The sequence below is a fragment of the Sminthopsis crassicaudata genome, chromosome 6 (genome assembly GCF_048593235.1).
Source record: "Sminthopsis crassicaudata isolate SCR6 chromosome 6, ASM4859323v1, whole genome shotgun sequence".
Taxonomy (NCBI): domain Eukaryota; kingdom Metazoa; phylum Chordata; class Mammalia; order Dasyuromorphia; family Dasyuridae; genus Sminthopsis; species Sminthopsis crassicaudata.
Window position 1 is genome coordinate 147922944 of NC_133622.1, and position 13876 is coordinate 147936819.

A 13876-nucleotide genomic window follows, 5' to 3' on the forward strand; every position below is an offset into this window, starting at 1 on the left:
TTTAAACACAGAAAATGAAATACTAATTTGAAAGAAATCATAGACCACCTCCAGAAAAAAAAAAAAAAAAAAGAGTTCAAGACAGCAAAACATATAATGGTTAAATTTAAGAATTCAATTCAGAAACAACAAATTCTGCAAGCAACCAAGAAAAAAATTTTCAAAAAATGAATAACACAAAACTATTCTGGATCTACAAGAAAATGCAAGAGGAAATGAAATAATGTGTTCTGAAAAGTAGTGGAACTCATTTGGTAGGCCAGGGTGATCTATCCTGCAAATCTAGCCAGATTAGACAGTGAAAACAACATAGGCAGCAGAGAGACCAGTAAAAAAAAAAAAAAAAAAAAAATTTTTAAAAATGTACACAAAGAAAAAGGGATGAAGGTAGAAGTCAGGTAGTGGTAACAGTAAAGAAATGTGCCTGAGATATTTGGGTTGGAACTTTGTATTACTGTTGTTGTTCAATCATTTTCCACTCACATTTGATTCTTCATAACCCCATTGGGGGTTTTCTTGGCAAAAGATAGTGGAGTGGTTTGCTACGTCCTTTTCCAGATCATTTTACAGATGAGGAAACGGAAGCAAACAGGGTAAAGAATCATATAGCTAGCATGTGTCTGAGGCTAGAGTTGAACTCCGTCTTTCTGACTTAAGTCCCAGTACTATGCAACATTTGCTTGTCTAATGTACAACTCTGCCTATATGGTTTTGTTTTCACATTACAAAATGGGATGGTGCATAAAATGGGAGAGAAGAACAGGGGATAAAGAGAAGTGTGCAATGTGTTTTAGTTAAAACAAGGGCTTATTATAAGGGGAAGATGACCCTTGTGCTTTTCTGGAAGAAGAAAACCTAGAGTGAAGGGGGTGAGAGGAGGGAAGGATTGAAAAGATAATAAGAAGAGAGAGATGGTGGGAAGGAGTTCCACTGGTGAATGCTCCCTATGTGTGAAAAAAAAAAAAAAAGTTCTGTGAAGCGATATAGGAACTTTGTGCTTAGTATTATCAAGGAGATTTGATGCTTGAAAAAAAAAATCGCATATCCCTATCTCAACAGGCAGGGAAGGGGACTGAGTTCATTCCAATCCCTAGGGGCATCTAACTGTATGGGGTGGGGAGGGGAATAGGAGGGATGTTTGAAGCAACTAGGGAAAGAGAGTAACTAAGGAAAGGTTATATATCAGTGGTGGACTGCATAATTAAGGATGTGTAGAGGGCACCTATCTTAAGGCAATAACCTCCCTGTCTTCTGTAGTAATTATCACTGTTGTGAGAATAAGATACAAGGGAAAAGGGGAATATGAAGGGTGAGTTCTATAAGGAAGTAACAGAATGGCTAACCCAGTTTTGATTCCACAGAATACAGAGAATAGAGGGTATATGTACATGTGTGTGTTTATGCGTAAATATAATTTTGCAGATTATCTCTCTTTTGTTCAATCTTGTGAGCCAAGTCATATAGGTATTACCCTATTTTGTAGATGAGAAAGCTGACTCCCAGAAAATTGGAATGGCTCCCCTGGGGTTCCACAGGTCATGATTTAAAACAAGATTTTCTTCTTACAAGCCTAGGGTTCTGCCACAACCTCCATATCTCTAGGTCAGCCAAAGTCAGCCAAATGCTGAGACACTCCTAACATCCAGCTAGCATCAAATCTGCAGGTTTGGGCTCTAATAATCAACGTTTGCTTCCTTCTCTTTCCTCACATAGCATTCACTGATGCCATTAATGTGGAGGAGTGAGGTACGTAGTGGGAAGGCTCTGGAGTCAGAGAACCTACCAGGTCCACCTTTGACACTAGTAACCTGTGTAACCATGGACATATCCCTGGATCTTAGTTTCTCCATTAGTCAAATGAGGGGGTTGGGCTAAATGACTTGTGAAGTCCCCCTTTTTTTTTTTTATTAATAGTTTTTATTTACCAGATGCGTGGGTAATTTTACAACATTGACAATGGCCAAAGCTTTTGTTTCATTTTTCCTCTCCCCCCCCCCATGGCAGGTTGACCAATACATGTTAAATATGTTAGAGTATAAACTAAATACAATATATGTATACATGTCCAAACCGTCATTTTGCTGTACAAAAAGAATCGGACTTTGAAATAGGGTAGCATTCGCCTGTGAAGGAGATCCAAACTGCGGCGGACAAAGTTAGAGGGACTGGGAAGTGAAGTCCCTTTTTTGAGGGAGCTCTCAAACTTAGACTAGTGAAAGCAGGGGAGTCACACACTACTCTTCCCCAGCTCTCCCTGAAATTAGAATTGTCCCATAATCTTTCAGAGACGGAATAGAAATAGTTCTGTGCGAGTCATGGAGGAGGAGGGGTCCTTCACCCACTGCACTTGAATTGCTGCCCGCATATGGAGAGGCAGCTTATTCCTATCGGAAGCCCGGAGACTTCCCTGAGTGTCCGCAACCTTTGCCCGGTCCCTTGGGCACAAGGACCTTCGCTCCTAGGTGTGCTCGGAGCTGCTGCTAACGCTAGCCGGCTTCTTCCCCGGCTCTCTCTGCCTCGGTCTCGCCTCAGGGTCCGCCTGGGCTGGGTGGATGGCTGCTTAGCCCTGCTGGGAGTTTCACTTCCTCCCTCGTCGGGGCTCCCACCCACAGGAGCGAGCCCTGCCAGCCCGGGCTGTTTTTCTCCTGGTGGCAAATGACCAAGCGAGCAGCAGGGAGCTCCTGTCCTGCTCACTCCCTTCGTCTCCAACCTCCTGGCGGTGGAGAGGCAGCTCGAATGGGCAGAGTCGAAGCTAGAGAAAGAAATATGAGCCACCTGGACGACTCGGAGGGAGAAGCCGAGAAGCTGCAGGAGCTGGGGTAAGGGGCTGAGCCGCGTCCCAGAGGGCTTTTCAGCAAGCAGTGTCACACTTGACTCAAACCTCCCGGCTTGCTTCAATGAATGATCTTGTGCCCCCTTCCCTTCCTCTCTCTCGCTTTATCCTTTCCACATTGGAAGAGCTCAGGCATCTTCCAGTTCACGTGTAGTTCCATTTATTCTAGCTTTTGAAACAAAACATAGAACAAACTCTTTTTTTGTTTCCTGTTGTAAAACCCAAGAGGAAGGCATGATGCTATAAAATGCCATCTCAGGGGACCAAGGGTACAGTAAGACTTCGTCTATGTAAAAACCTCATGGTCAAAGTCAAGTATGTGATGTTAAAGGGGATTCCTGAACTCTTGGAAATAAGAGGGATGGATTGTCTACACGGTAAGCAAAGATGCGGATCCCTTAAGTAAGTGGATGGGGGTTTGAGTATGTCTGTTGTTGGCTTTTGTTTTAAAAAATATATATATTAAAAACAGGAATGAGGAAGTATCTGCAATAATCTTATACGTGCTTAGTTTTTGTTTTGTTTTTCATTCTCCTAGTCTGCATTTATGGAACAGGGGTAATGTGCACGTCTTATTCCTACAAAAAAAGAGAAGAAATTAATAAACCCCTTTAAAACTGAGTAAATTACATTACGCTAGAGGCGTCAGCTGTGTCTTGATTAAGGAAAAAAAAAACTTTTGAAAATGTGACACCTTGTTGAGGACAATGAATGGCACCTTCAAAAGGGTGATTTCCTGAGTGACTTGAGCTTGTGACTCAGAGATCCTGGATTGTCCTTGTTAATCTAGACTGGGCACTTTATTAATCAGGAGAGGAAAAATAATGGATGTCTCCTCTTAGGAGCATCATGAATTATGAAATGAGGAGAGGAGCTGAATTCAAGTTGAATAAAGCTGTCTGAAAATATAGCTATTATAATTTTTCCATGAACTTTACTGTAACAGACCTCAATCTTCCTCTTTCTTTCTCCCCACCCCCCCCCTTGCTTTTTAGAGGTAGGGTTTTGGAGGAGATCATTCTTTTTCTGGAACACTTGTTTTTTTCACAACTAGAAATTTAAGGACACACCTCCAGGAAATTCAACCCTGCTGGAACACAGCCTCAAGCCAGAAGTGAGTGAAAAAAGATCTTTTGGTCCCCAAAATAACTTAACACTAAACCTAGAACTTTAGGCCACTTCTGAAAAACCTTTCCCTCAAAATTTAGTGACTTTTATTCTACACTTTTTCCACGTGATTATCTAATTTCCAAAGTCATAGTAAATCAAGTTTAAAAAGTAGAAAGAAAGCTGGTAGAGAAAGATGTCAAGTCAGTAAGACGTGATATTTGACAGCTTGACAGAAAAGGGAGAAACAATTCAAAAGCAGGTGTAAAAGTGGGCTGTAATGGACAGAATGGAATAAGGATGGATTTCACCATGATGACCCTGAGTCATATAAGATGTACTTAGCATTCTCTATTTTAAGAAACTGTATTAAATATATTTTAGAAAGTTTTTGTGCCAAAATACCTAAAGGAAGCAAAATTTTGAACTTCAGTATTATCTCAAATGGGTTATCTGAAATTTTTAACTAATGAACTACAACACCTCATTCTGGATTTGGGACACCTTTTGGGAGAATGATTGTGTCTAGAATATTATTTTAATACCAAAAATGACACATTGTAGTATTTTGAGGAGAAATGAGAGATTTGTGTAAAGCCTGTATCACACAAAAGAAACTTAAAAAAGCAAATCAACCTGTAAACTTGGAATATTGTCTCTATTTTGGCATGCCCCTCTAAAAGACTTAGTAACTTTTTTGCAGGCTAATGATGATATGTGATGGTCTTAGTATTTTATGCCTTTTGACAATTCTGTGTTGTAAAATTGGATTGGAACAATGAAATGTAATTTACTTGGTAGCGTCATAGAAGGGACTGAGAGGACTTTTTTTTTTTGTTAAAGTCATTAAATTAACAAGCATTTATTAAGCACTTACCATGTTCCAGACTGCACTAAATGCTTTGTAAATATCTCTTTAGCTTCACAGTTTGGGGAAGATCTAAGGAGTTATGTTAAATAGGTCAAATGTGTCCCCATTCTCTCTGCATGACTTTGTGTGTGTTTCTCCATCTCTTTGTCTCAGATTATCTGTCTCTTTCTGTTTGTCTCTGCTCTCTCTCTCTCTCTTTCTCTGGTCACACACACACACACACACACACACACACACACACATTTTAATATATCTGCCTATATATCCATACATATACAATTACAATTTCAGAAGGCAAATTAAAAGTAAATGATTTTATTTTTGGATGGAACATGTTGGTAGTGAAGCAGAAGAAAGTATGTTTTCTGTTTTAGTTGTTGATTTAGAAAAAGGAGAGGAGATGTGGGAAACAAAATAAGGAAGAAAAACTACAGGCATCACCTTGGTAATGCAGCAGCAGGAACTGATGACTTGATAGAAAATAAAACTGGTTTTCTGGAAATTGCAAAAGCCCCAAGAATTCCTACATATACACTTAAAAATTTCATCGGTGGAGATGCCAAATGAGTACCTCCATTCAGAAGTATTTTAGAATGTTGCAAAGTAAATAACTGAATTATAGTCTGATTCTCTTAGAAAGAAAAAAGATAGAATTTCCATTTTTATGTTGTTCCAAGACTAGCATTTTAAAGAAATTATGCAAAAAGGGTCAGTTGCTCAGAAAATAGGCACTTCAACCAATTTTTCTTCAACTTCTAGAAAAAAAATGAATATATCTTTAGAGGAAGGCCTCATCAAATAAATCTTAGATGAAAAAGTAATATTAGAATGTTTAAACTCAATGTAATATTTTTCATAATATCATAAATGAAGTTTTTCTTCTAGTCTGATTTTTTCTTTTTGGGAGGAGAAAGAAAAAATGGTACAGAGTTCTCAGTATTAGACCCCTCCCCCTGCCTGAATGTAACTTAATGTCCAGTTCTAAAGCCCTCCTGGATATGAGTGTAGAGGAAGAAAAAATACTAAAGGCTTGGTAAAGAGGGACAAAATGATATTCTGCTTAAACTGGCCTTGATTGAGACCATTGTGTTCATTCAATATTGGATGATTTGACTTTTCAGAGGTGAAACTTTGAGGGAAGTTGAACCTAGCAGGGAAAAGGTAGGAGTTCCAGAGCTAAAATGGTTAAGTCTTTGAGGGATAATCTCTGAGATTCTTTATCTTTAATTTTTTTTCTTTTTAAAAATTTTTATTTATTTTTAATATATATTGCTTTATGAGTCATGTTGGAAGAGAAAATCAGAATGAAAGGGGAAAACCATGGGAGAGAAAAAAAAAAAAACACAGCAAAAAGAAGTGAATATGTGTTGATTTACATTCAATCTCCATAGTTTCTTTTCTGGATGTAGATGGAATTTTCTATCAAAAGTCTATTGGGAGAAGCAGTTAGGTGGCACAGTGGATAGAGCACCAGCCCTGAAGTCAAGAGGACCTGAGTTCAAATCTGGTCTCAGACACTTAACACTTCCTAGCTGTGTGACCCAGGGCAAGTCACAATCCCAAATGTCTCAGGAAAAAAAGCCAAAAAAAAAAAAAAAGGCTACTGGGACTGCCTTGGATCACTGAGCCACTTTGAAGAACCAAGTCTTTCATAGTTGATAATAGTACATTCTTGCTGTTACCATGTACAATGTATTCCTGATTCTGCTTGTTTCACTTAGTATCAGTTTGTGTAAAACTTTCTAGGACTTTCCAAAATCAGCTTGTTCATCATTTTTTATAGAACAATAATATTCCATTACATTCCATTACCTTCATATACCATGATTGTTCAGCCATTCCCCAATTGATGGGCATCTACTAATTTTCCAATTCTATGCTACCACAAAAAGAGCTGCTACAAGCATTTTTGCACATGTGGGTCCTTTTCCCTCCTTTATGATTTCCTTGGGATACAGACCCAGTAATGGCACTTTATCTTTCTTATGTTGTGGGACTTTTAGCACTGTCTAGGAAGCCTATGGATCCCTTGTATAAATTAAAATTCACAGGTCCACCAAGAAAACATTATATTGAAGTAAAGACGCATTTTTTTTCCTAATCCAAGTTCATGGATCCTCTTGAAATCTAACATTTCCCCCAACCCAAGTTAATAAAGAAATTGTGGGAAGGAAACTATAACCGTTAGAAAAATTTGATTTTTCCTATGTATGCAGTTTTATCTACCTAAACATAGCAATATAGCATTCTGAGACAGGGTATTATTAAAATGTAAATTTATTTTTTATTCATTAATTCACTGATTCAACATTTATTCTTATTCTTTTTATTTTATTATCTTCTTAGTCCTTTTTTGAGTGGGTATCTATAAAATAAAGGCGCTTAAAAATAGCTGACATTTATTGTCTTAAGGCTTAAAAATGTACTATGAGATACGTAATAAGTGTTTTATTATCTTATTATACATTTTAGGGAACTTAGGCTTAAAGAGATGAATTGACCAAGGATAGTGCTACATACCTATAATTCTTGTTGTTGAGAAGCTGGAGACTAGTGGATCTCTTGAGCTCAGGAGTTCTGAACTTCAGTGGGTATTCATACTAAATTCAATACTAATATTATAGAAGGGATTAAAATGCCAAGGAAGGGGGAAGGGGCCCAGGTCTCCAGAAATAGAATAGATTAAAGTTTGCTTTTCAATCAGCAGTATGATCAGTCCATGAGTTTGTACTTAAATCAGGTCAAAGGAATTTTTCACAAAGCATTTTGGTAATTTTCAGTAATTTTCACACCTCAGAAATCAGCAGAAATTACAAATCAGAACTTGTTTTATGGTTTTGTTGATTGTTGAAAGTGATGGAGAAAAGTGTGTTGTGTACATTTTGTTTTGGAGAGCTGATTGTTAAACAAACATTTATGAGCACACTACTGTGTGAGTGAGCTTGGGTGCCATAAGATGACCCAATGGATGGATAGATAGGTAGATAGATAGATAGATAGATAGATAGATAGATAGATGATAGATAGATAGATAAAAAGGAAGAAGAGGACAATAATGAAGAGGGGGAGTAGAAATGTACATGCCACAACATAGCAAATGTCCGAAGCAAGATAAAAATCCAGGTCTTGCCAAATCCTTCACTTTTCCACTACATCAGCATTGAACCACCTCATCAGTTTGGAATCTTTTGATCGTATATTTCCAGTGTGTTTCCTCCTTAGATGAATAACTAATTTCTCCTTCAAGTAGATAGCCCAAAATGAAAATATGCCCAACTAGTATTATTCAAGTTGGGAATAAGTATTATACAAATATGGGGAAATATTTCCAAGTCAATATTATTGTCCAGCATCTATTCAGAATAAATAATTTTATTAACAAAGTAATGAAAAGAAGTACTCCATCAAGATGCCTCCTGTCATTAATTTATTCAACACGTATTGAGAACCTACTTAAGTCAGAAAATCATCTTCCTGAGTTCATATATGCCTTCAGACACTTACTAGCTATGTGACTCTTTGCACTTCCTCATCTGTAAATGAACTAGAAGAGGAAATGATAAATCACTCCCTTATATTTTCCAAAAAAACACTAAATGGGAATGCAACAGTTGGAAACAAAGGTACTAAATAATAACTAAGGTCAGAGCAATGTCTAAGCCTAGGATAGAATACAGAAATGTGTAGAACATGATCCCTGCCTTACAAAACATGAACTGGAGTAGCTAAATGGCATAATGGATAGAGCATAAGCCCTAGACTCAAGAGTTCAAATCAAGCCTCAGACACTTGCTATCTATGTGACTCTAGGTTAACCCCAAATTGCCTCCAAAAAGAAAAAGTGAAACTTATATTCTAGTAGGGCAGATAAAAATTGGACACAGCTGATTGTAGAACAAAGAACGTATGGTCAGTAATGCAGTGGTTAAGGATAACTTTGAATTTAATAGGTGAAGAAGAGGGAAATCATTCCAGTTAGAAGAATGGAGAGAGTTGCAAAAATAATTCTATATATTAGGAAGTATAATAGATGTTTAGCCAATTTAAATTCAAATTCGCTGCAAATCTGGGGCTATTTTGGAGAAGTATGGAAGACAAGCCTGGAAAGGAGAGATTGGGAACCTCTTTAGATGTCAGAATAATGTATGGCCTTGAGTAGGCAATGGGAAACAGCCTTTAGTGAAAGGGGAGAGGTGTTTCTTAAAGTCCTTCAAAGCAGTACTTTAAAAGGATTTATTTGTCTGTAGCGCACAGTATGTTGTATGGATTATATAGTCAGAAGAGAGGGGAGGCAGAAGCCTAGGCAGGAAAACATATAAATGGAATTGTATCCAAGGCAGACCATTATACTCACCAAACAACTAACTACATGGGAACTAGTTCTGCTGCTTTTGTGTGTGTTTCAAATCAATCAATGGGCCAACGAATTGCTCCCTAATTAAGTGCCTACCACCTACCAGGCACTTTGCTGGACATTGTAGTTTCAAAAACTAGAAAGGAAGTCTCTGACAAAAAAAATTCACATTCTATGGAGTGTGATAATTAAAAAAAATTCCAGAGACATTATCTCTGGGGATTTAATATTTTTATTAATAGGGCCGTTCATAAAAAGAGATTTTAAATAAATTAATAAATAATGATGTTATCAATAAAAAAAGACACTGCCAAATGTCAAAGACCCCTCTTGATGGTGGGTTCACAGTTTATATGCCCTTGGAAGAATGGGTTATCCTCTGATTGGTTAACAATTAATGAGAAAATGAATATTATAATGAGATGCAGGCTTATTTTAATGAGGGTCTTGGAAGTACATGACTTGAATCACACAACTCTTAGAAAAAGACTTATCAATTTCCATATCAACTGTCTGACAAAAGGGAAAAATCTATGTTTTCTTAGACCTGACTGAGTAAATGCAAAGAGCAGGAATCCATAGCTAAAAATTCTAATTTCTTTTATTGTCTGATTAGATCGTAGCCTGTGTAAGTCTTTGAGAAAAATTTCCCACAGTAGATGATTTCTGGATGAGGAAGTAGAAAAGGGAAAAACCATGGTTCTAATTCAACAATTAGTTATTAACAAAAGAGAAAAATAATTTCTCTCAGGAGGAAACATGTTCACATGTGTGAATATAAAATAAACACATAAATACAAAGTAATCTGGGAGAAGCACTAACTAACTACTAGACGGATCAGAAAAGGTCTCAGTGTTTGAGCTGAGGTATGAATGAATGAAATAGCATTTAGTAAATAGTTTTTAATTACTATTCAGTCATTTCAATCACATCCGATTTTTCCATGACCTCATTTAGGATTTTCTTGGCTAAGATTTTAGAACGATTTTTGCTATTTCCTTCTACAGCTCATTTGACACATGAGGAAACTAAGGCAAATAAGGTTAAGGTTCACAGAGATAATAAGTATCTGAGGTCAGATTTGAATTCAAGAAGATGAGTCTCCCTGATTCTAGGCCTAGTGCTTTATCTACTGCACCCACCTAGGAGTCTTAGCAAATGCTTGCTTTGTGTTAAAACAAAACAGAACCAAAGATAATCCCTACCTCAAAAAGCTTGCATTCTCAGTGGGCAGAGGAGGAAGAAAGATGGCATAAATAGGCAATTTAGGAGAAGGCCATGGCAGAGTATTTTTTTTGTAAAGATATAGGGATAGTAAATGAAGCCACAGGGAATTAGACTGACACAACCTTTCCAGTAGCAATTTGGTTTGTGTGTATGTCTCCCAGACAAGTTATCAGGAAAATTGTCTTGCTAACAATCTGGAAAATCTATCAAGCTGCCAAAGCCTCCCCTTAGATTCCTCTGGTGACTTTCTGAATGCTTAGGAAGGCAGTTAACCACAACCTTTTATAAAATTGAGGCATCTGGGAAACAAAAACATGAAGGGGGTCAGAGAAAAAACATCTATATGCTACTACCACAAAAGAAGAAGGGCTAAATCACTCAAACAGCTAGTTACCCAAAGGCCTCTGAAGTATATCAGGACTATTTATTCCAGTGTTACTCATAATTGTGAAAAGGGAGGAAGATAGGTATTGTTTCAAGAATAGACTGGTAGCTCTTCTGCAGTACTATGTAATTGCTTTGTAGTGAGCCAAGAAAGGTTTTGTTTCTGCTTGTATAGCCCCTTAAAGGGGCTAATGGGAAGTGTAGTTTTCCCAAATGGATCTTGGACTATGGGAGGTAGAAGTCAAGGGATATGGAAAGTCTGAGAGTCCACAGGCAACACATTATAAGTGTAAAGGACTGCTACCACAAACAATATCATTATGAACAGCTGGATCTTGAGGAATGATCTGCCTGAACAGAATGTTGTGGTTTTCCTGACCGTTACTAGTATTAGAATCTGTAAATTTATCCCCTTTCTACTTCCTCCCTTTCCTTGCTTCATCACTGCCTGGCTATTCTCGGGTATTTACTATTCTCTTTAAAAATTTATTTATTTTCTGTTTATTCTTTCAAAATTGGTTTTATCTTCATATAAAATTAAACCAATTTTTATTGCGTATTGAGTGACAACCCGTGGGTAAATAGCTCTGCTTTAACTAGGAATCAGCCAGTCAATAAGCATTTATTAAATATAGCATAGCCAAGCACTATGCTAAGCACAAGAGATGCAAGAAAGGGAAAAGACAGTCCCTTCTTTTAAGAAACTCTTAGTATAACGAGGGAGGTAAAATGTAAATGAATATGTACAAACAAGATAGAATCAGGATAAATATAGAATCAGAAAGAAGTCACTACGATTATATAGGACTAGGAGAGACTTCCTGCAGATCAAAATGGGTTGATGATTTAGACATAAAGAGTGATATTATAAGCAAATTAGAACAAAGGATAATTTACCTCTCAGATCTGCGGAAAAGGAAGGAATTTGTGGCCAAAGAAGAACTGGAGTACATTATTGAATACAAAATGAATGATTTTGATTATATTAAGTTAAAAAGTTTTTGTACAAACAAAACCAATGCAGACAAGATTAGAAGGGAAGCAATAAACTGGAAAAAAAATTACATTCAAGGGTTCTGATAAAGGCCTCATTTCTAAAATATATAAATAATTGACTCAAATTCATAAGAATTCAAGCCATTCTCCAATTGATAAATGGTCAAAGGATATGAATAGACAATTTTCAGATAAAGAAATTGAAAGTATTTCTAATCTGATTAAAGAAATTGAAAGTATTTCTAATCTGATAAAAAGATGCTCTAAATATTTATTGATCAAGAGAAATGCAAATTAAGACAACTCTGAGCTATCACTACCTCTCAGATTGGCTAAGATGATAGGAAAAGATAATGAAGAGTGTTGAAGGGGATGTGGGAAAACTGGGACACTAATACATTGTTGGTAGAGTTGTGAACTGATTCAACCATTCTGAAAAGCAATTTGGAACTATGTCCAAAAGGCTATCAAACTGTGCATACTCTTTGATCCAATAGGGTTTCCATTGGGCCTATATCCCAAAAAAGATCTTAAAGGAGGGAAAGGGACCTACATGTGCAAGAAATATTTGGGGCAGCCCTTTTTGTAGTGGCAAGAAACTGGAAACTGAGTGGATGTCTATTTGTTGGAGAATGGCTGAATAAATTATGGTATATGAATGCTATGGAATATTATTGTTCTGTAAGAAATGATCAGCAGGATAATTTCAGAGCAGCCTGGAGAGACTTACATGACCTGATGCTAAGTAAAGTGATTCGAACCAGGAGATCATTGTACTGGCAACAACAAAATTATATGACAATCAATTCTGATGGACGTGGCTCTTTTCAACAATAAGATGATTTATATTTTAACATATTTGACATGTATTGGATTACCTACCATCTTGGGGAGGGGATGAGGGGAAGGAAGGGAAAATTTGGAATACAAGGTTTTGCAAGGGTCATTGTTAAAAAATTACCCATGCCATGTTTTGTAAATAAAAGGTTTTAATTTAAAAAACAAAACAAAACAAAACAAAACAAACAAAAAAAAATCAATGAGATGATTCAGGCCAGTTCTAATGGTCTTGTGAAGAGAGCCATTTACACCAGAGAGAGGACTGTGGGAACTGAGTGTGGATTACAACATAGCATTTTCACTCTTTTTGTTGCTTTTTGCTTGCATTTTGTTTTCTTTCTCATTTTTTTCCCTTTTTGATCTGACTTTTCTTGTGTAGCATATATTTGTGGAAAAATACATAGAAGATTGTACATGTTTAACATATATTGGATTACTTGCCATCTGGGGAAGGGATGTGGGGGAAGGGAGAGAAAAAACTTGGGACACAAGGTTTTGCAAGGATGAATGTTGAAAATGATCCATATATATGTTTTGAAAATAAAAAGCTTTAATTAAAATGGGGGAGGGAGCTTGAGCTGAGACTCTGAAGGAAGCTAGTAGTAAGTAATGAAGAGAAGGACCAACATAGCCACTAAGAATACAAGCAATTGGAAGATGGAAATCTTCTCCATGGAACATGAGGGAGGCCATTGTCACTGGCTCACAGAGTACCTGGAGGGAAGTTAGGCATAAAAACATTGAGAAGGTTAAAAAAAAAAGCCAAGTTATAAAGGATCACATACATAGGGAAATTTAGATTTCAACATTGATGTGAAACCTTCTGTGATAGTGTTTACTGCCTGTGAAACCTGAGCACATGCCAGGAAACTGAACTGCTTCTACCTGAATTGTCTTAGGAAGATTCTGAAGATCATTTAGCAAGATAAAATCCCAGACACTCAGGTTCTTCCTCCAGCTGAACTGCCAAACTTTCTGACTCTGATGCATAGAGCATGACTTCACTGGGCTGATCATATTGTTCCAAGGCCAGGTGTGTGTTTGAATAAAACAATTTTTTTAAATAAAGAACTCAAACAAGGCAAGTGCTCACATAAAGTCAAAAGAAGCAATATAAAGGGAGGTGGAACCTAAATGACCCAGAAAAGGCAGGGATGCTTCTGAACTCTCGCAGACTCCTCCAAATACCTTTAAATAACAATTCTAAACAAATTCTAGGATGTCAGAACCTATTAAAAAGCAGAGTTAAATAATTTTCCAGCT

The 13876-nt window shown here is 37.0% G+C and overlaps 1 protein-coding gene across 1 annotated transcript in view; it reads left to right on the forward strand.

Annotated features, from left to right (window-relative positions):
* Positions 1-2509: 2509 nt before the first annotated feature.
* The window catches only part of DAPP1 (dual adaptor of phosphotyrosine and 3-phosphoinositides 1), a 55556-nt gene continuing 44189 nt past the window's right edge, over positions 2510-13876 (forward strand). Inside the window, exon 1 of the mRNA XM_074274341.1 lies at positions 2510-2819. Coding sequence (XP_074130442.1) covers positions 2656-2819 — 164 coding nt within the window. The 5' untranslated portion in view covers positions 2510-2655. The remainder of the gene's footprint in view (positions 2820-13876) is intronic.